The sequence below is a fragment of the Aricia agestis genome, chromosome Z (assembly GCF_905147365.1).
Source record: "Aricia agestis chromosome Z, ilAriAges1.1, whole genome shotgun sequence".
Taxonomy (NCBI): Eukaryota; Metazoa; Arthropoda; class Insecta; order Lepidoptera; family Lycaenidae; genus Aricia; species Aricia agestis.
This window is the reverse complement of record NC_056428.1, coordinates 37,386,231-37,408,834: the sequence shown is the minus strand read 5'-3', so window position 1 is coordinate 37,408,834 and position 22,604 is coordinate 37,386,231. Positions and strand designations below refer to the sequence as shown.

General features: G+C 36.8%; 1 protein-coding gene and 1 long non-coding RNA gene across 2 annotated transcripts; one reads left to right on the top strand and one right to left on the bottom strand.

Annotated features, from left to right (window-relative positions):
• Positions 1-3,499: 3,499 nt before the first annotated feature.
• LOC121738779 (F-box/WD repeat-containing protein 7) lies at positions 3,500-22,283 on the top strand. The gene is made up of 13 exons (XM_042131018.1): positions 3,500-3,562; positions 4,967-5,032; positions 7,029-7,060; positions 7,127-7,861; positions 9,845-9,925; positions 11,576-11,617; positions 12,694-12,833; positions 14,079-14,294; positions 14,987-15,278; positions 16,271-16,452; positions 19,601-19,826; positions 21,175-21,385; positions 21,836-22,283. The coding sequence occupies exons 4-13, from the start codon at positions 7,139-7,141 to the stop codon at positions 22,120-22,122; spliced, it is 2,400 nt and encodes a 799-aa protein (XP_041986952.1). The 5' UTR covers positions 3,500-3,562; positions 4,967-5,032; positions 7,029-7,060; positions 7,127-7,138; the 3' UTR covers positions 22,123-22,283.
• LOC121738782 lies at positions 3,559-5,661 on the bottom strand. The gene is made up of 3 exons (XR_006037332.1): positions 5,552-5,661; positions 4,710-4,999; positions 3,559-4,373 (listed from the first exon to the last, which is right to left on the bottom strand). It is a non-coding gene; the product is annotated as an uncharacterized LOC121738782 (long non-coding RNA).
• Positions 22,284-22,604: the final 321 nt, after the last annotated feature.

Genomic DNA, 22,604 nt, shown 5'->3' with positions numbered 1-22,604 from the left:
TGTCCTGCGCATTGTTTGTTTTGAATGCCTTGCCGATATACTCAACATGACGGGTTGAAACCTATTTTGCGATAAAATCTGCTGGCTCACTTTATTTGATCGCAGTGCTTTGGTGTGGATAGAGGTCTTCGTTTTATGCAGGTGAGTCTTTGAAATACGTTCTACAAAAATTTCCAAATAAGACGTCATTTACATTTCTCGATGTGTGCCAACATTTGTCTGTTTTTCACTACTTTTTTTATACCAAGTTATAAAGGCCCGCAACATTTCTAAGTTCTTAATAATTTTCTTAGTTTTCTTTATATCAATACTTAATTATAAACGAATTTAGTGAATTCCTCATTTTCCTGAACGTCTTTTGTGTCCTGAATAGGCCTAAAAACATAATGACGATCATTCAGAATAATGATCAAATCTGTAACTGTATTTCAGGAAAACAGGGACAAATATATCGAATCGATGCAATGTCGATATTACAATTAGGTAGTTATTTGACACATTTTCGAAAAATAGTATTAGAATAGTAAGAAAAGTAGTAAAGAAAAGAAAAGTGGTAAAAACCGCCATGTAGGACGTAATATCAACTCCGGGGTGGAAATATATATATATATATATATGTATATATATATATATATATATATATATATATATATATATATATATATATATATATATATATATATATTATATATATATATATATTAATATAAATAATGATTCCTAGCTAGATCGATTTATCGCCCCCGAAACCCCCTATATACTAAATTTCATGAAGAATTGCTCGTTTAAAAATATAAGATATAATTGGAATCTCGGAATCGGTATAAACCGGTAAACACGTAAACAAAATGTTGGACTCCAAAAGGCCTTCAACTTCTTTCTCCTTTGCAATAGGTATCCGTCTTGCTCGTTGACGAATTGGGTTCTCACTTCCGGAATCTATCCTGTGCTGGACCATCGACGTTCTTCCAAGGTCGCCTTCCTGACTGGAGAAGATATTCGCGTGGCGTTGTAAAAACTTCTTAGCTTTCATGCTCTGCGAATATGTCAGATTACTCTTGCAGTCATCGAGTAGCCAAGTCACTAATCCGTAGTTGCTGCTGTTTGCTGAGTCTGCGCCTGTCATCGAACTACACTTTCTCATCCAGACAACTTCCTCGCATTTTCCAATGACGTCACCTTTGTTCAAGCAGATCTCGCGATCACCAAGATTCAGAACCCTGACCACAGCGTTACTGCTTCCACTAACAAGGGTTCTCGCCGTCATCAGTTTTTGCGCAGATGTCTTGGTGGGTGTGTCTTCGATCAATACGCATCTGTTTGAATTTTTCTTTCCACTTGGCGGCAGTTTCACCAGCACCCGAGCTTCCGCACGTCCAGGTATTATGACTTTCTTTACACATTCAACTTTCCCGCAGGCGCCTCCAAGGATGAAAATTTCTTCTTCACCACACTTGAAAACTCCGTCAGCGACATTATTTCTGCAGTTGTGCTTCTTCATGAAATCCAAACCCAAGATGCAATCATCCATAATCTCAGCCACGATAACGTCATGAGGGTATGAGGATCCCCCTACATTAATCGTAACTGACTTTTCTCCCAGGACGGTTATTGGCTGACCGGAGGCAGTAAGGAGCCGACAGTTAATTCTCCTCAAGAGGAGAATTAACTGTCGGCTCCTTCTTGCGGTTTTTACCAGATTTGGGTTCACTATCGTTCTAGAGGCTCCTGTGTCTAGAGTCATTTTGCAATCCGTCCTGTTAATAGTCCCCTGAATCACAAGACTATTCCCGCTGCATGCTTGGGAGATAACAGTTATCGGGGCTTCCTCCGCGTCAGCCAGTACTCGCCCCTCAGTCCTGGCTTTTATTCGTTTCTCTGATCCCGGACAGGGGACGAAGTTCCTTTCCGCTGCTCTATTTGTTCAATGCGTTCCTCGAGTCTTTTCATTCTTGCCATCTGAGTCTCCTTCTGCGGGCAGTTGAGCTGAAGATGGTCCCTCTCGCCACACTTGTAGCACATGACTCCAAAATTCTTCTTCGTAGGAGCCTTAACCTCCTTGACTTCCTCAGACACCTCGTGAATCTTATGGGTCTGCCGTATATCACGCCGAACAGCCTCGACCTCTAAAGCCAATGCTTCCTTTAGTGAGGTGTGATGACGTAGCCTCACTGCAGCTCTGACCTCTAGGTCCCTGATTCCGTCGACAAATGCTTGTACAATATTAGTGTCGATCATCTTGGAATCGGCTACTGGGTGTGCCTTCTTGACCAGTTTTTCAATTTCCAACGCCCATTGTTGTAATCCTTCTCCGTTGCGTTGGACTCTGTCACGCAGTTGGGCACGAAACACGTGCTCCAGGTGCCGCTCCCCGTATCTAGATTCAAGGGCATCCATCAGGTCTTTGAACCCATTTCCTGTATGTGTTTCCAGGACCGACAGGGCTTGCCCTCTGAGCGCGACAGTGAGAGCGGTCAGGCATTGTTCGTCAGTCCATCCATTGGCAGAAGCAACAGTCTGGAATTGCTGACGGTAAGCGTTCCAAGAAGTAGTGCCATAATATTTTGTATTTTCTCAATAGGAAAATAATAATAGTTTCACGGAAATCTATAATTGGGCATTGGTATTGAATAATAATATACATGGTGCAATTAAACCTTCCTGCCAAATTTTTTCCAGGGCGTAGGGGTATATAGTGAGGGTCCATATGAACAACAAAAATTGGGTGTTATTTTTTTTCAATGACATATTTTATCTCGTATAAAATCGTTGTAGAACGGTCACTCGCGGCGCGGGGGGAGGCGCGCGCGCGGGGGCACGTCACGCGCGGCCACAGAATATTGACGCGGCTGACGCATCGTGTCCATTAATTGTAGTGTTTTTTAGGATAACTTTCGGAAGTTATTTCTCAACATTTTAGTACTGAGTGATTATAATGCCGCGGCCGCAGCGTAGTGCTCCGCGTTAAAACCGATACTATTGAACGATCTGCGTGTATCGTCCAATAGTATCGTCTCGTAGGCGTAGCACGAAACTTCGGACGATAGACGCAGGTGCGGCTGAGCCTTAAAAGGAAAAATACGTGTATTTTAAATTTTAACAAGAATCAATATATCAAAATTTGGCTAGAAGGTTTAATTGCACCCTGGAGAGCGGCTGGCTGGCGGCGGAGGCTTCTATAATACAGTTCGCAAAAGATACTAAATGAAGCATGAGTTCTATAACTTTCTAGTCTAGGCTTCTAAAGCTAAACTTATTTGAAACTTAATAATAGTCGTACAAAAGAGCGTCTTTTTTAATTGTACACATAAAGTTAATATACTTAGCGGTTATATTTTTACAATGATTTAACATGGTACCATAGAGTACAAGATTTTATTTTTGCGTATGGCAACTATTTGACTTTCCTCTATACATTTTGGTTGATGGATGGCCGACCACGGTGCTGGTTGTGAACATAGATTTTTAGTCGTTGTATTTTTTATCATATTGCAAGATTTTGTTTAGATAATAAGTTCAATCCAAGAATTAATGATTTTTAATAATTTCATCTGCAATCCAGGTATGTTTTGTGTAATTATGTTGGCTCGGTGGCATATTCTCAATAAGGTTTACATTGCCATTGAAATGTTTTCACACCTTACCCCTTGAAAATCCCAGATAGAGCTATTCAGCTGGCAATGCGTTTCTGCGCATCTATATATTTCTAGACTATATAGGCCTAGAACTAAACGTTTTATTGTAAAAGGTCATTGAATTTCGCCACCTCCCCGTGGATAATTGACCATAGTTTTTTTTGCCCATGGATGCATGTGATTCCTGCACAGCGTGAAAAAAAATATTCTCACGCTCGAATATCTTTGTCGGAGTTGTTTTTTTTGTAAGCTCAAACACACATGGTGTAATTTCCTGCATTCGCGTCATAGGAAGGTGTGCTTTAGGTGATATAAGGTAACTCATTTGTTAAATATACGCGCAATAAACAATACATATTCCTGGGGAGAGACGTCGCATTGTCTTCTATAGAAAAAAAGGCATGTTAGTTATTTTCACTTGCGTCCAATAATGAATTTGTGAACATATGATTAATTTGGCCTTGATTCTGACAGTGCTTTAGGTAATAGACTATATTGGCCTTGCATACATACCTACTGATTGTATAGCTAATGTTTTGTTTCATTAGCTTTAGCACTAGGACATACTGATGGTGTGTTTGAGTTAGGAGTTTTATAATGCAGCTCAACACTACTATAATTCCCTGTAGTGATAAGTAGAGAAAATGCATAAACTCCCTTAGGTACAGCTGAGCTATTGTTGCATCACTAGTAATAGTCCATGTAGATTTGACACAGGACATTAAATTAATGTTTTCTCTTTAAAGATTTAATTCATAAAAATTATTGTTCTGTACTGTAAAATCTATTACTTAAGCAAAATTAAACATAACTTACTCCTCAAAAGGTTTTAGTTAGTGTCCAGCTGTTACTGATGAAGTTAAATGATGATTTAACTAAATAAGTTGTGCAAATACATAAATTATGAAAGTGTTTGCTATTACAATTTTATTTTTTAATTTTAATAAAAAATAAAGGAATTAATCCCAAAAAAATTACTTTTGTGAGAAATGTCTTAGCTTTTGATTGACTGCTATGCGAGTTGCTTGTAAAAATGTATGTAATCATATTTTTTGTCTACAAAGTTATGCTTACATCAATGCTTAAAATTTCCCGTTGTTTAGCAAAATAAAGTTTTTGTCATTTAAACTGATTCATTATATTTTCAGACTATAATCCATAACAGAAAGACATTCAGACTATTTATCCCTATAATATTATAAAATGTTATGTTTGTGTCATATTCCGAGTCCTTTTTTGCTTTACCAGTCACACAACAAAACATATGTGCTATCCTCTGAATGTGTTAAGGTTTTTGGTATGAGAGATACATTCTTAGGTGTCTGTTTCAGGCTGAATATGCAGTTAGAAAGCATAATATATTGCTGCAAATATAGAACTACAAGTTACTGAATAGTGTGAGTAGATTGATATAATTTGATGGTAGCATATTACTTAGGGCCTACCACTCAAACATTCCCTCGAATGCGGATTTTTGGAAATCTATTGTTATTCTATTGTTATCGCGGTCGAATTTGACTGCTTGGGAGTTGATGGTTTTTAACAAACAAATACAATCAACAAATTAGGCTCTTATCGAAAGTTTAGTATTGAGGCTTTTGAGGGTCTTTAAAGTACAGTGTCTTTGAGCTTATTATTTTTCAACCTCAACCATTTAAAATAGTATACTTAATATATTTTTGTTTCAAGCTTTATTTTTCAAGGCTCATGTAACATTTTTGTTTCTTTCAAATGTTTTAAATGATTAATCTAAGATGAAAATGGTTTGTTTAAAATAAGAAAGTGTGGTTATAAATTAATAAGAAGTTAAAGAACATGGAATCACATTCTAAAAGTGTCAAAAATACTTATACACAAAAATTTCTTAAATCTTAATGCTAAAGTTACCTGGTAATGGACAAATTAAACATACATACCTTTTTCCTGATAATCTCCTGTTTGTTTAAGAAATTAATTTAGTTATTCTTTACACTTACACCATTATTTTGCAATATTAAACTACTTACTACCCACACTATATGACTAAAAAAAATAGGTGTCAAAAGTTATCTTACCTACAAAATAAAAAATATCAATACCCCACTATGAATAATAAAAACTAAGGAATCGTAACTCCCATACTATTACCGCTTTAAATTTGGTTCCTTTTCATCTGTCATGTAACGTCAGCCTAGTACCGCTCAAGGTCACCTAAATATTGCAAATGTATTGAAATGTGTACCTAAGGTACACTTTTTTGACAAGTATTGTGGAGCATGTTTTTTGACGGAGTTACTTTTCCTTAGTTTTTATTATTCGTAGATACCCCACCATAAAATAACATAATTAATTTTAAGGTATTATTCTAATTTTTACATAATATTTTACATATAATTTCTATTGTGTGTAGAAAAAGATATTATCTTTTTTGTAATAAAATTTGAAATTAATACAACCTTTTAAGATAAAGAAACCTTTGATGATTTTCTGAAAAACTTTGTTTTTTAATCTGGCAAAAATGGTTATAATTTAAAATAATTATGTTAAAAGGTTGTTTTGTGTATTTTTACACCCAACAATCTACATGCATAATATAAGTGTACTAGGTCATAGTGCAATGTGCGGCTTAGGGGAGACTGATTGAAAGAGATGTTTTAGTCGCAACTGATCTTTATTAACTAACTTAATAATTAATTAACCTAACTTATATAGGAGGGAGGTGTGACATACACTACAATGTGTAATACTAGGCGAACAGTTTGTGCAGGGGTTCAAATATGATACTCTCCCATAATAGCACAATTACTACAGCGGTTGTTTAGTAATATAGATGTCATCAGGCAGGATACATCGCTAGTATAGACTCATCATTCAAGGCTGTTAGTGTTCAGTAGGAAAAGGCAAATAAAATTATTGTTAATATAAAATTTTGTTAATAAAAATACTAATGTATGCTTACTATATTTTTGGGATCAATTTTTGTAAGTATTTAATAATTAAACTTAATACTTATATGTTCTATTCGTTTCTCTATTGTACATCTTCTGTATTAGATATGTCAGTGTACCTATTCTGTTACACATTTTGTGTTTTACAACTCTGAAAATGTAATTGGTTCCTATTGAGTTTGTTTTTGTAATTTCCATTGTCGTATCCATTGATTATTTAGGGATTATTATGTTTACTGCCTGTTATTGTACCAGTTTACTACCAGACTCCTATTTGCACTATTTATGAATTTCTCTCAGTAAATAAATGTCACTAAGTCTGAAACGTCCAAGCTGAATCCTTGTAAAGTTCATCTGATCTTTCTGTTCTTTCTTACCTGACGTTCATCCATGTTGCACGAATGAAATTCATGTTTGAATGTTGTAATTACACTTGACTGCAACTAAACCAATGTTCTCATTTCAGGTACAAGCCTTATGCAGTAACATAAGTAAAAAGTGAGTATATTATTTATTTTAAAATCTAAAATCTTAAATTGGATCTAATAATTAAAACAATTTCAGTTTAATCTAAGGATGGAACCATCAAATTCACATTCCAAGCGTGATATTTTTGGGAGAAGCGAAATCTTATATACGAGGAATGTCGAGAATAAGACTGATAGCGATACCAAAACGACAGATAAATCTAATAGCACTTGTGATGGTAGGCAAGTAATAGATACCCTCGAGAGAGAGGAGTTCGAAGAGGAGAATAGGTTACTAAAACAATGTTCTAATTTGATGGTCGACCGTCAGTTAGAAATGCAAGCTAACTATTCGGGTAATTTATCGAGTGCCAATTCCAGCCTAGCTTCTAGCTCGGAGACGATATCCACACTGTCAAACATTACCTCATACGATTATAGTTTACCCGGTTGTAGTAAGAATGACGATGCAGAGGGGAGTAATGTTACTATTAAGAACATGATACATTCAAGAACACCTATTTTCTCCATTGTAGAGGAGGTACCACCGAAGAAGGAAGATTTTATGCAGAAATTACTCAGTAGCAATACAGAAGAGAAAAAAGACTTCCCAAAAGGAAAGTTGTATAAGGGCGATTTGATGGAGCAATCTGGTGAGAATGAAGGGTGTGATGATGCTATAAGCGGCCCGTCTGGGAGGACCAGCTCTAACGCCTCAAGTATTGCTAGCACTAGCTCAGATAACAGAGAATTCTCCGTACCCTCAACCTCGAATGCTGACAGACTGCTCGGATTAGATGAGAGTGGCAAACGTACAAGCCCTAAGCCAACGGTAAGGTTTATCAATAATTGTGAAAATGTAAAATATGTTTCTTATTCATTATTATTTGTGTTTATCTTGGTTTGTTATGAGATTATAACCAAAGTATTTTTATTTTGCTATCCTATTAAAAGAAAATCGACCAAGTGCGAGTCGGACTCGCGCACGAAGGGTTCCGTACCGTTATAGAGCAAAAATAGCCCAAAAATTGTGATTTTTGTATGTGAGCCCTAAAATATTTATTAAATTTTATTATCATTTAATAAGTACAAATATAATTAAAGATTTTGTAAAAATTTCAATTGCCTAGCTATAGCCATCATTGATATCGAACCAAATTTGAAGTAAATTTTAATTTAATAATAATAGTAATATATAGGTCTGGAGATACTGTCACAAAATTCTTGGTCGTTTGTACCAGTATGGCGGTTTTACAGGGGTATAATTACGTAAAGGCAAAAAGGAAAATGATGGTCATAGCGCTCGCACTGGCAGCCCAGACGCATGGGCGTTAATCGAACGTGTCGGATAAATAACGAGTGTTGAACGATTTGTTCCACAAAAATGCTTGTATTTTCAGATAGTCGAAAAAAAAAGGCGAAAGCGTAATGCCATACTTGTCGGGTGCGGCTTACAGCCCGCCATACCGACGCGAATACGTTAAATTTCATTAAAAAATTGAACCATTTGTACCAGGCTAATTTTTGCATAGCTAATCATCGTCGAGTAGCCATTCACGAAAATCACCTCGCCATACTTTTCTGACAGGTCCCAATGGTCGCTATACCACTGCAAATGTGTAATTTTTTTTTCGCCAAACGATTTGTACCAGTATGGCATTTAAATTTTTGGAAAGTATTTGACAAAATATTTGACCGTTATTATTTTTCCCATCGGACTTGAGCAAAAAGTGATAAAAATTGGACGATTTGTACCAGTATGGCATTTGGATTTTTGGAAATTATACGATACAATGTGACCATTATTATATTTGCCATACTTGTAGTAGAGGGAAAAAATGGCGCCATACTTGAAAAACCGTTTGAAATTACGAATATAATCTTAGGATTTTGAAATAATATTGTTCATTTTCGCTACCTCCCACAGGTATGGCATTATCAGGCTCCTATTTATGATTATACAGGGAACTGTTAAAATAGTTTCAGGGTGGTACAAATCGTTTGGCGAAAAAAAAATTACACCTTTGCAGTGGTATGGCGGCCATTGGGACCTGTCGGAAAAGTATGGCAAGGTGATTTTCGTGAATGACTACTCGACGATGATTAGCTATGCAAAAATTTGACTGGTACAAATGGTTCAACTTTTTTATTAATATTAACGTATTCGCGTCGGTATGGCGGGCTGTAAGCCGCACCCGACAAGTATGGCATTACGCTTTCGCCTACTTATTTCTTTTCGACTATCTGAAAACACAAGCATTTTTGTGGAACAAATCGTTTGACACTCGTTATTTATCCGACACGTTCGATTAACGCCCATGTGTCTGGGCTGCCAGTGCGAGCGCTATGACCATCATTTTCCTTTTTGCCTTTACGTAATTATACCCCTGTAAAACCGCCATACTGGTACAAATGACCAAGAATTTTGTGTCAGTATCTCCAGGCCTAATAGTGATAACGGGACTCAATGTATCTCCATACCAAATTTCAGCAAAATTTGAGTAGTTTGGGCGTAAAGATTACGCTCGTTTGGCTTCACTCTAATATTATAAATCTGAATTTCTTTAAATATATTTTCATACAAAACATGACTCACAAAATTACGCTCGTGTGAATGAAACAGGACTTTTGTATGTAACTGAATGCAGCAGAATTTCCGACAGCCGAAATTCTGCGATTTACAACTTACAAATTACGCTCGTTTGGCTTCACCCAGTGTGGAATATGGATGTTTCTGTCAGTAGGGCATGGGTAGTGAACCATTGAAATAGACTGAATTAAAAAAAAAAAAAATTAATGCAATTTGCCGTTTTAGAGTTACCAATATGATGACGCGGACGATGATTCTGATGATGAAGCCAACAGCACTTGGTGTACGTGCCTATCATCCCATGAGGTGAGTTTATCAGTTAGATAAGTCTAGAAATTAGTAACGAAATGGGGAAATTTACTATTAGGATATAGATTTTGCAAAGGAGCTATTTCGACACCTAAATGGCTCCTGTTTTAAATGGGCTGGAATGACAAATACCATGAGCTCATAGAAAATTGACGTCAAATAATACTCGCCTTCTGAGTAGGAATTCTGGAGGCTTAATTAAGAGGAATAAAGTTTGTTAGGACGGAATTGTATCTTTGAGAATTTTCACGTATGTCTGGCTCATATAATCAGACGATCTTATACCTCGTTTCCTAATCTGTTTGCGATAAAATATGACTATAACATGTTTATTGTTGAACATGGTGCATGGTGGGTACAATAATTTTGCGACAATGTTCAAATAATTCAATGGCTCTGCAGTTTCTTATTACAAAGTTGGTAAATAATAATATTATAGCTTATACTGAGCTGTGTTTATTATTTAAAATGGAGTATAGCTGTAATTTAATTAGTTTGATAATGGTTATCGAAGTATGTGAAAGTCACGATTAAACCACCATGATTAAAATAATAACGGGGATTTGATTGTATTGGAAATCTATATATAACTTTTTAAACATTTTTTTAACTATCTATAGTGTTTTACTTTTGAGGATGAGCCTAACACATATTTTGTAAATTTTTTTTCCTACGGCTCTAAAGTTTTAAAGAAAGTGAAGTGTGACGAGTTACTTTACCAAGCTAAGCTAGAAATAGAGATAGAAAAAGGCCAACAGTGGCGGGGCCTAAAGGGGTATGAAGATTTTTATATGGAGTTTGGCCGATCTATGTGTGATGTATGATCATTATGTTTTCCCGCGTTCACGAATATTTTTTTCAAAAATGGATAGATAACATCAATACAAACAAAAATAATCATGGACAAAACCGCGTAAAGTGTCACATTTCAAAGATTTGAGCTGCCTGCTTGTTGGAAAAAAATATTCGTGAACGCGAAAAAACACAATAGCGGACAGTAGATCTACCAAAATTTTCATACCCCTTTGATGTGGGCAAGATATAATATCTTGCGAGGCCCCGTGATGGATAACGCAAAAGGTCGGATTTTTTTAGAGAAAGAATCTTTGATAGAAGAAAATTTGATACTTACTCAAACTTTTATTTATAAAACGCTTTATTTATGAATATTTGATTGTCAAAACTCGTAAATCTTTTAAAATAAACCTCGTGGTCCAAGGGTGTCAACCGTGGGCGCTTTATACGCCGCCTCTGAAGGCCAAGAAAAACAAGTTAGAAATGCCAGAGGTATTTATTTTAAGCTCTAAACAAAAGAGGATCAACTGTATTTTATAATAATCACGTGGAAATCTTAAATTAATATATTTAAGATATTTTAATGATCGCGTGGTCGTTACCGAAACCTAGCTTGGGCTGTACCTATGTACGTAACGGAATCTTTGAGCACGATTTTACCTATCCCCAGACGTCTAATTCACTCGAAACTTTGCATACCTATTAAGAGCTAATGACAATGCAATAATTTGTTAATTTTTTTTTGAAAAAAGATAATATAATTCTAATAAATGATGTAAATGAATCGTAAGCAGTGTTTTTTTTAATATTATTTAAGTATTTAAATAAAATAATGTGTTGTTTTTTTTTCAGGACGATGATGATGATGAGCCTGAACCAGATGATAGGCAATGGGTAAGTTAAATGAGGAAATAATGTCTAAACTCTAAAATAATTTGACTTTACATTTTGCCTTGTAGGTTACTAAGAAAATAATATTATTGTTTTCCTAAAATGATTCTAGTATGCTTATTAGTATTATTGCAATAAATTGCAGAAGAATATAAATACTGACAGATTTTAGAAACTAATTGAAAAATTATCCTCTGATTCCTCTGAAGTCTGTCTTGTTGTTAGTCAGGGTCACGTTGTTAGGTCAGGGTTCCCTGGAACAATTTTTTTATTACTATCCAGATAAAATGTATAATTGTCCTAGTCAATACTTATATTTCGATGAAATCGATTTTTGTCGGAGGTGAGTTTGTAAATTAATTACAGCCAAAGTATCACGTTTTATTAAAATGTTTATGGTTTAAGGTATTTTAAATATTGTGCTTTATATCTTATATTTTTTACATTTTTGTTATTATATTGGAACTAGGTAAACCGGGAGTCACGGAATAACAAATTGGGGTTTATCCTCGCCTTAAGGGCTTCGTCCTTGTCGGTACTCGGTGCCTTCGTCATAGATATTTTTAGGACTTAGGAAGCGTTTAAGTATTATGTAACGCATTTTTTTACTATCTAAAAATCCTGGCTAACGCACCATAACATTTTTAGTACGGGTGGTACACCCGAGAAGGGTGTACACTGTACAACCCGTACTAAAAATGTTTTTAAAATTTGTAAAAAAGAAGTGAGAACCCTTCCGATTACTTTAAAATTGACCTTAAAGCCTTAAACTGCATATTTTGTAAACTCTCATCCCTGCTTTACACAAAACTGTGCTCCCTCACCGGGACATTCGCGTGTAATGTAACGTTACAGAGTCGAGCATTACATCAGTGAAGGAGGAGAACATTTTAATGACACATAATATTTTGATATAACTTGTAACCTTCATTTGACATATTTTCGCGAGATGCTCGTCGGTCAGGGAGGTAGTATTGTAATTTAATGGTCAAAGTCGAATCTATAATGTTACAAACACGCGAATGCACCGTAATACTAGAACGCTCATGACACCTTCGTTTGAATTTTTTTCCTCACAGAGGAAGAGGCGCTACGAACCCCCACCACCGCAGTCTGGGAAGAAGTTCTGTCCGGAGGGCAGCGTCAGCACCGGCACGGGCGATTGGAACCACATGGCCACCACACAGGGACCGCCAGAACTGAGGCAGTGGCTGAACAGGTGGGTCTTATTATACTAATAATAAGTCAGTCAAAAGTGTTGGCGAAAAAAAACTCCTGAAAAAAAAACCTCAGAATATGGCCGTGAGTGGTCAAGTGGCTTAGAGCGTGGCTCTTGAAGGTAGTTGTCGGTTGATTCCCCTGGTGAAAAATGCTTCCAAGTTAGAGCAGCCTTATCACCCGATTGTCAGATAAGAACGATTAGCATGCGTCGGATAGGGCATGTAACAGCCTGATCTCTCGTTAGTCGTGTTAGTCACGAAGAGAGAGCTCTTGTTATCCCTATGAAAAAGCCCCATGCAATAACACCTTCATCAAAATCAGTTTAGCAATTTTAGCATGAATAGACAGAGAGACAGAAGAGCAGACACGCATTTATTAGTATGGATTACTATGTCTATACTGCAAATGATTTAAATTCTAAAAGTAATATTTTAGTGTCCATTTTTGCTGTGCAGCTGGCTTTTACCTACGACGTTGGTGTATTTCAAATTATGCCTAAGTGGAATTTAAAACATCGCGAATAGCAAACACCTTATGTATTATTCAGTATGTGCTGAAAAAACTTCGATATTTTTCCATAGAAATTTAAATTTGACTATCAAGTTTAAGACAAGTTTGAAATTCAGAAGTCGACCCCGTTCCATAATCGTGATAGCGTTTAAAATGCCGTATCAACACGACTTGCCATTGTAACAAAGGAAGAAGGGATCGATTTTAATCGTCTTTTTTGCGTTTTCTTTGTGAACAATTTTAGAGCTGTTTTAATATAGGTATGCTAATAGGTAATAGGGCAAGAAGAGTACAATAACCTTAGTTTTTGGCATAAAATAATATTTATCCCGCGAAGAAGTGGTGTTTTAAGGTTGTCTGTTTCTTTTTACCGAAAATTTGCGTAACGTAATAAAATTTCCTTTTATAATGTCACTCTTTATTATCGCAACCTGTTTTCTCTAAGCTTACTATAATTGTTATCTATTTTGCTGTCTGCTGTTATGTCAGAAAAGCGACATAAAGATTACAACTAGGAGCCTTCCATATACATATAAATTTTTCTGTCTTCGTCATTGGTTGCAATTTCGTAGTTGTTTTTCTAAAGTATTAACTTTAGAAAAACAATTTCGTAGTTGTTTTTCTAAAGTATTAACTTTAGAAAAACAACTACGAAATTGCAACCAATAGCCCTTGTACGTATGTTTTTAACATGCTGGTTATGTATGGTGCTTATTTTTCTTTTTTTTCTCAGGTTCAACACTTGGTCCAACGGTGAAAAGTCCAACGCGATAGACGCCCTCATCAACTGCTGCCAAGCTACCCACGTCCGTCACATGATGAAAATCATTGAACCTCTGCTGCAAAGGGATTTCATATCGCTTCTGCCAAAAGAGCTGGCTTTGACCGTGTTGGGGTATCTGCAGCCCAAGGATCTGTTGAGAGCGGCACAGACTTGCCGTTATTGGAGGTAGGTTGTTCAAAATATATTATAATATATTAGGTTGGAGAAAAAGTTTCTTCGCTTTTTATATAAAAATTCAAAAGGTTTTTTTATACTTAGTTTATTTACAATTGACTAAAGTATATAGGTGCCATTTTGTTCGATAACTTTTTCCATAGCCATATTTCCATACATTGGTAGGGACATGATCCCATTGCTATAAAAATTTTGGGGCTTCTCATGAAAAAACTGCGACGAGTGGTTTTGGCTGTCCTCTTATGATGTCAACCTGACATTGCCTAAGGAATTCTGCAGCGGCCGAAACAGGGGGAAATCTAAAGGTGAAGGGTCAGGACTATACAGCGGATGCATTAACACCTCCCAGCCAAACTCCCGTAATTTTTGCCGAGTGAGTGGCTAAATCACCAAGCCCCTTTTGTTTATTAATTCCGGCCGAGAGTATATCTATATTAATATCATAAAGCGGAAGAGTTTGTTAGTTATTTAGTTTGCTTGTTTGAACGCGCTAATCTCAGGAACTACTGGTCCGATTTGAAAAATCTTTCAGTGTTAGATTTTAGAATATAGTATAACGATCAGCACATGCAGTCATGCACACAAATCTATACTATAATATGTGTGCATGTGCTTTTATTATTAACACTCTTGCATCATCGGCATTTAGTATAAAATGTTTAGACAACATAACTTTATTTCAGGTTCCTAGCTGATGACAATTTACTATGGAAAGAGCAATGCAGAAGGATCGGTTTGACCAAACTAAAGAAGAAGATGCCCCGCACTCTACCTAGATGCGCTAGCCCATGGAAAGCGGCGTACATGCGTCAGTCCCTGATCGAGGAGAACTGGTTACACAAACCCGTAGCTAATCCCATGGTGATGCGTGGTCATGATGACCACGTGATCACCTGTCTCCAGTTCTACGGCAACAGGATATTGAGCGGCAGCGATGATACCACGTTGAAAGTGTGGTCGGCGGTCACTGGGAAGGTAAGGTTTATTGATTTCGATCTGTACGTTGGCTGTTGGTTGTCAATAATTGATTGCGTAGCGGGCGACATATGCTAGGCTGTATTGAACATGCCTACATAAAATTTTAAAAAGCGGCGCACATATAAATTTTTACTTCTACTTGTCGCTTTTGCCCTCGAACGAATTTTTGTATTAACGAAAAATCAATATATTCATGGCGGAGAGGCAATACCTGTAAGTCAATGTAAACATTTCTACGAGAACGTTTGACGTTTACTGTATTTATTCTATTTTAATTAAGTATACTAAAACAGTAACATTCTTACTAATCAAAATATAATTTGCCAGACAAGTCAAGTCAAATAGGCGAGGCGAAGCCCGTAATTCCGTTGCGCCAAAACTTGGTTATCGCGCGATAACCGTACATATTTTCGAGATAAAAGTATCCTATGTTCTGTCCCTCTAAAGTATCTCCATACCCAGCAAAATACGTTCAGCTGTTATGGACGTAAAGAGGTAACAGACAGACAGGCACACTTTCGCATTTAATATAATAATTATTTTATATTTAATTTTATTGGTAATTTTTAACCGACTTCAATTTTTTATTAATCCGACGCGTATGTATGTAATATTTCCAGAACTGCCCAGTTTTCGTATATGTTAGTCTTAGATATCAGCTTCTGTACAAATGTGCCAAATTACAAAAGTGTATTATGCAGAATGTATGTATGTTTTTTCTTTGTGTTCGCATATCTGCGGAACTACAAGTCCGATTTAAGCAATTCTTTTTTTGTCATACTAGATATTGTTCAACTTAGGGAATGCTGCAAATTTTCATCAAAATCGGTTCAGTAGTTTTTGAGATAGGGAATTCTAATTCTCAATTACGTACAATTTTGAAGACAGTTTTATCTTCTTAAAATATTATTACATATTTTGGTATTTAATATAAGTTTCATACTATCCAGTGCTGCTTGAATGTGTCTAATGAACAGTAACTATTTCAGTGTCTCCGCACATTGGAGGGTCACTCCGGTGGTGTGTGGTCATCACAGATGGTCGGTGATCTCGTCATTAGCGGCTCCACAGACCGAACCCTGCGTGTTTGGAACGCGAAGTCCGGGGCCTGCCTCAAAGTGCTAACGGGACACACATCTACCGTCAGATGCATGCATCTACACCAGAATAGGTGAGACCGCTGGCGATTGTGAATGAAATGCAAATGAAAATGTTTATTTATTTCCAAATAGGTTAACAAAGTTAACACTTTTAGAACGTCTACATGAGGCCTACCACCGGTTCGGGTACTAACCCGCCGAGAAGAACCGGCGTAAGAAACTAGCACGGGGCCACGTTTTAACAAAAAGGTGGAAAATAACAATTTTGATTGTATGGGACTGTTTCACCACTTATAGATACTCCATACTCTATCTGTCAGAAACGTTATGGATAGCCTATCCGACACTTGTCAGTAAGTAATAAAACAGGTCCATAGCGCCCCCGCAGGTTGCAGACTTTTAGTCGTCCCATAGTTTAGTCGAAAGCTTAATCAGTACGAAGATGTATAAAGGTGCGCACGCAATAAACGATTTGTATCGGCCGATAATAATGTACAGAAAAACCCGATTTTGTCAAACTATCGGCCGACTAAAAGTCTGTAGTCTGTGGGGGCTCTTAAAGTTGCATATTCGTAGTGTAGAATGATCACCATATGAATTCTGTCTAGAATTAAATTAAGAAATTTAAAAAAAACCCCGCCAAACAACTTCAAAAAGTAATGAAATAATATATTTTACTGACTTTAAGTTTAAATAATTCCTAAGTGTAAAGTGATATTTTAGCCCATAATTGTTGTCACGGTGTGTCGGGGGGTTGTTTGGCGGGGTTTTTTTTTTAATTTCTTAATTTAATTTTATTTCATGCTTTTTAAAACTGTGTTGGTTATAGTGCAGAATAATTCCTATCAACAGGATCATATCATATCCCAATGAATACCATCTAGGAATGTCCTTTTAGATGAGTCCGTCAATATGAGTCCAAACATGAAACCTCCACTTTGGGTTCATATGGAGCTCGGCTCCTATAGAATCCAGGCGATGCTGCAGCAGCAGCATGCAAAAATTTATTGGTTATCTACGTCTTAGTAGTTGTCGCAATTAAAATGAGCCCAAACACGCAACCATTGCTCTAAGTTGGTGAGGAGTTGGGTATCCTTTTGATTACCAGGTGATGCTGCAGCACCAGGTCAACTTTCAGTTAATGTGTAAATATTCATAAATGTCACAAACTAGAATGCAATAAAGCCCACCAAACGACTGCAAGTTGCTAATCGGCCCTTCACGAACCCGATGAACCGCGATTTTTCAGTACGGAGCAGGCTAATGATGATGAACTATAGCTAAGAACACTCACAATTAAGTCAGCTTTCAAACAAAAAAACTAGATCAAAATCGGTCCACCCGTTTAGATGCTACGATGCCACAGACAGACAGACAAACAGACAGACCGACAGACAGACACGTCAAACTTATAACACCCCTCTTTTTGTCGGGGGTTAAAAAGGAAATACAGTAGGAACAAAATTATGTCGTTTGTCTATCTGATATTTTCCTCCACTAAAGTTGAAACTGAAAAAAATAGATGTTTTATTATTAATTAATGATAGATCATTTTGAAAGCATAGCTGCATTAAATAATAATATGCGCTCACAAATATCCAGCGTTGTTGCTTCCAATCAGGACATACAGTTTACATAAGGGCTCCATTCCACCGCGGCGCATGGAGAGGCTACGCACGTGCGTCAAGCTTCGCTTTGTAAGAAAATATATGTGACTGTTTCTACTGCAACCCACGGACACGCTACGCACGAATTGACTCACGTAGCTTACTGGAATATGGTGCACACGTAGCTCAACGCTGGCCACGCTACGTATGCTTTAGAATATAGATCAGTTAACTAAAGCTGGCTCGTTCACAGTGCTCACACTTATGCAATTTCACTATACAGCATGTTTAAAAATATAATATGATTACATCATTATAAAAATTATCATATTATATGCGTACGATAATAATATGCTATCGTACATCGTACGTACGCACAAAATTATCGTATGTGTACGATAACTATCGCAATTCGTACGGTTCCGAACCCTGGCCGCGCGCCGATCACACGTTACCGACTTGTAACATCACTCTGTATTTATAAACAATAGTATAAGAAAAACAATAACTGTCCACTTCACGCTCATAAGATAGTCCGCGCGCGAGAGAGACGGACAGACTTTTTATGATGCGTATGTATTACGACGTCACGCCACGCGCTTATTCACAGACACTACACAAGCGCAATGTTTAAATATGTTGATTGTGCCAGCTCTTGTTAACTGACCTGTATGCACGGGATACACGGAAGCGTGTACATAGGCAGTGGAAACGTTCACCCAGCGTGCGCCGCGGTGGGTTGGTGCCTTAAAGCAAAGTATGAAGTATAAAATATTTCAGTAATGTTCTTAAATGTTTTAACATTCTAATGAGAAGACTATAGATTAGATCACTATATAGACAAGTAACTAGAGTCTATGATTTACATTTTACATCATAGACTCTAGCAGGGGCAAAGTGGATAAAAGATAAACAACTAACTGTCTACAAGATGTCTGACTGGTGGTAGGTCTACACAGATGATTTGATTTAAATTTACTCAGAAATAAAACAATTTTTATTTAATTTATTTTCTTGCCTACACGATCCTGCAATATGTTATTTTTGTCGATATAATGTATTTCTTCGAAAGACAATCAAAGTACTTTACTAATAAAACCACTGCTATGCGAAGATTGCCATGCATAGATTTAAGTTTGCAAATTAATTATTATATGATTATGTTTTCTTTATGTTATTTTTATAAATATTTTATTAGCGAATAGAAGGAAATCCTGCGGTAATTAATCAAATTACGAAATCGGGAGTTATGATTAATAATAATGTTTAGTTACATTTTGTTTCCTTTTGCATTAATACCTCGATCGTGGGAATCGCAGACACAATAGATTTTCAATCGTAATGTGACAGCCGGGTGCCGCTTGCGGATAGATGGCTCACTAGCAGTTATAGTATCAATATGCAAAGCAAATTTTATATTAATTTATTTTGATAAAGTATTATTTATTAATTGTCATTATTTATTAATTGTCATTATATAATATTTGACAATTCTATTCGTAGTGTGCACAAAAGTATTCTTTGCGTCATTAAAATTCGGAAACACCACGCCATGCGATGATGACAAACATTTTATTCCACAAAGAGTGTTCAAAACTCTATCTTCTTACAGGGTGGTATCTGGTTCCCGCGATGCAACACTCAGGGTGTGGTCTATACCAGACGGACGGTGTCTCAAAGTATTGGTTGGTCACCTGGCAGCAGTAAGATGTGTGCAGTACGATGGCAAAGTGGTGGTGTCCGGGGCATATGACTTCTTTGTCAAAGTATGGAACCCGGAGACTGGGGAGTGTCTGCACACCCTGGCTGGCCACACAAACAGGGTTTATAGCTTACAGGTATGTCGAGAATTTAGCTGAAAATAAAAGAAGAATCTAAATATGTAAACTATACTATATGTTACTCTGGCTGTTTGTGACAACCCATTCACTACATGGGATTACAAATAAATTATAGTTTGTGCGTTTTATGGTGATATGCCACATTATAATTGACAATAGTAAGAAGTTACCTTACAAAAGTTAATCGATAATTTAAAAATATCGAATCACTTCGTAAAGAAATTGCAATCGAAATTATCGATTTCGTACTGACATTTCAGTGGTGCCGGCGATTTAAGATGGTCGCCCTTTTTTATCGATTTGATTTCGATTCAACAGAGTCAATCTCTATTGACATAAGTTCCGTTTCATGCATCTGACATTTTTAAAATGTTTTCGTAACAATAATTTTATACTCCTACGAGCTTTTGCCTGCGGCTTCGCTCGCGTTATTATATACAAACTTTCATCCCCTATTTGAACCCCTTGGGGTTGGAATTTATCAAAATCCTTTCTTAGCGGATGCCTACGTCATAAAATCTACCTGCATGCCAAATTACAGGCCGATCCGTCCAGTGGTTTGGGCTGTGCTTTGATAGATCACTATGTCAATCTGTCAGTCACCTTTGAGTTTTATATATATATAGATTTCACAGTTAATAGTATAATTTTATATTAATACGAGCTTTTGCCCGCGGCTTCGCTCGCGTTAAGAAGTATTATTAAATACAAACTTTCATCCCCTATTTTAACCCTTTGGAGGTAGAATTGATCAAAATCCTTTCTTAGCAGATGCCTACGTCATAACATCTACCTGCATGCCAAATTTCAGCCCGATCCGTCCAGTGGTTTGGGCTGTGCGTTGATAGATCACCATGTCAGTCAGTCACCTTTGAGTTTTATATAAGTATATAGAAGTTAGCATTTAGCAACTTTTCATTTTTATTCATTTACAATTACTTATAGGAAACATTTTTTTTGTAGATGGAATATAATTTATTACATTTTGTTTTTTTTTTCTCTTGTAAAAAAATCCGTAGCAAGGAATATGAGAACTGTCACCCATATCATCTTATAACGCACAAACTATACCAATCAGTGAAGAGAGTTATCAACTAGCCTATATTTTGACCAGTGGTAACCAGTTGTAGACTAATGTTTTTTTTTGGCAAATGAATAACATTATTCATCTGATAACATTACTTTATTCCTAGCACTTACTTTGGAATTCATTGACAGACAAGCTGATTTGATTTTACTAGCCTACTAGCAGAGATGTTTTTTCACCAACACAACACATAATTTTCTTTTGTTACCTACTAAACATCTATTTCTCCTAAACCTAAAATTATAATAATAATTTCAGTTTGACGGCGTCCACGTTGTAAGCGGTTCCCTAGACACGTCTATCCGTGTGTGGGACGTTGAGTCGGGTCAGCTGAAGCACACACTCACCGGTCACCAGTCCCTAACCTCCGGAATGGAGCTCCACTCGAATATACTTGTGTCCGGCAACGCTGACTCCACTGTCAAAGTCTGGGATATCACTACGGGACATTGTCTGCATACTTTGTCAGGTAAGTAGGTTTTGGTATAATAAAAATAAATTGAGTATGATTAATTTAGAGGGATTATTTTATTAACATTTCTATTATGGTTTGTAAGGTATAATATAACCTTGCTACATTGCCCAATACTGGACCCATACAAGTGAACTCGTAGAAGGGCATTGAAGATAGGTGACAGGTGATAGGACATGTCAAATAAATAATGAATCTTATGTTTCGGATGTTCCACACCAGTTTGCAGCGCCATCGTTGCGCACTTTCTCTATCCGATCCGTCAATTCGTTTGTTCATTATGCGTGCCATAGTTTGGTACCTTGCCGGCAATCATGATAGCCCAAACTAGTGTTTTAATGTAATTTTTATCAATATTTTATGGGTCAGTGTTTAATTAATTATAATCTAAATCTATTAATAAATAAATACAAGTGTAGAGATAAACCCATCACTATAAACTTCCAGGTGCGTACAAACACCAATCGGCGGTGACTTGTCTACAATCGAGCAATCGTTTTGTGATCACCTCGTCCGACGATGGGACAGTGAAACTCTGGGACGTCCGGACGGGGGCCTTCATACGGAACCTGGTGGAGCTAGGCTCGGGCGGCTCAGGCGGAGTTGTGTGGCGTATCCGAGCGTCCGCCACTAAGCTCATCTGCGCGGTCGGTTCGCGTAATGGTACTGAAGAAACGAAGCTGCTAGTTCTCGACTTCGACATACCCGGAGCATGTAGGCGGTGCAACGAATAACATAAACTGAACCGACGCCTGTTGCGTCGCTACGCCAATCTCTATGCGCCTTGGAACTTCTAAACGTATGTATTAAGTTAACTTTATGACCCGTGTTGATGAACCGTTCTTACCGCCAAGATAAAGATCATTCTTGGGCTGTTTGAATTAATAGAACATACTTCGGTCGGACACTGAGTGTGTATCAGCCAAGATTGGTATTGAGTTCTAGCATGAGAGCGGTTTATTAATACATGCCTATTTAAGGTTTGAAACGGTTTATCCCTTGATTATCGTTTTAGGCCCTTAAGCTAAGGTTCCGTGTATATATTGTATTGGCCAGGACAGTAAGTGAGGCCAATAGTTTTGTTGTGCAAAAGCGGTCGTGTGTGATTTGTTCTCATACTAATTTATACGCTTTTACTGTGTCAATTTACGTTCATATTGTTATTGTATCATGGTTATTTAATTTTGTGTTTAATGTAAGCTATGATAACTGGACA

Bases quoted from the DNA above. Each gene is read 5' to 3' on its own strand.
- LOC121738779 (XM_042131018.1), top strand. From the start codon at position 7,139: ATGGAACCATCAAATTCACATTCCAAGCGTGATATTTTTGGGAGAAGC. The intron at 16,453-19,600 runs GTGAGACCGCTG...ATCTTCTTACAG, and splicing joins ATGCATCTACACCAGAATAG to GGTGGTATCTGGTTCCCGCG. The intron at 19,827-21,174 runs GTATGTCGAGAA...TAATAATTTCAG, and splicing joins ACAGGGTTTATAGCTTACAG to TTTGACGGCGTCCACGTTGT.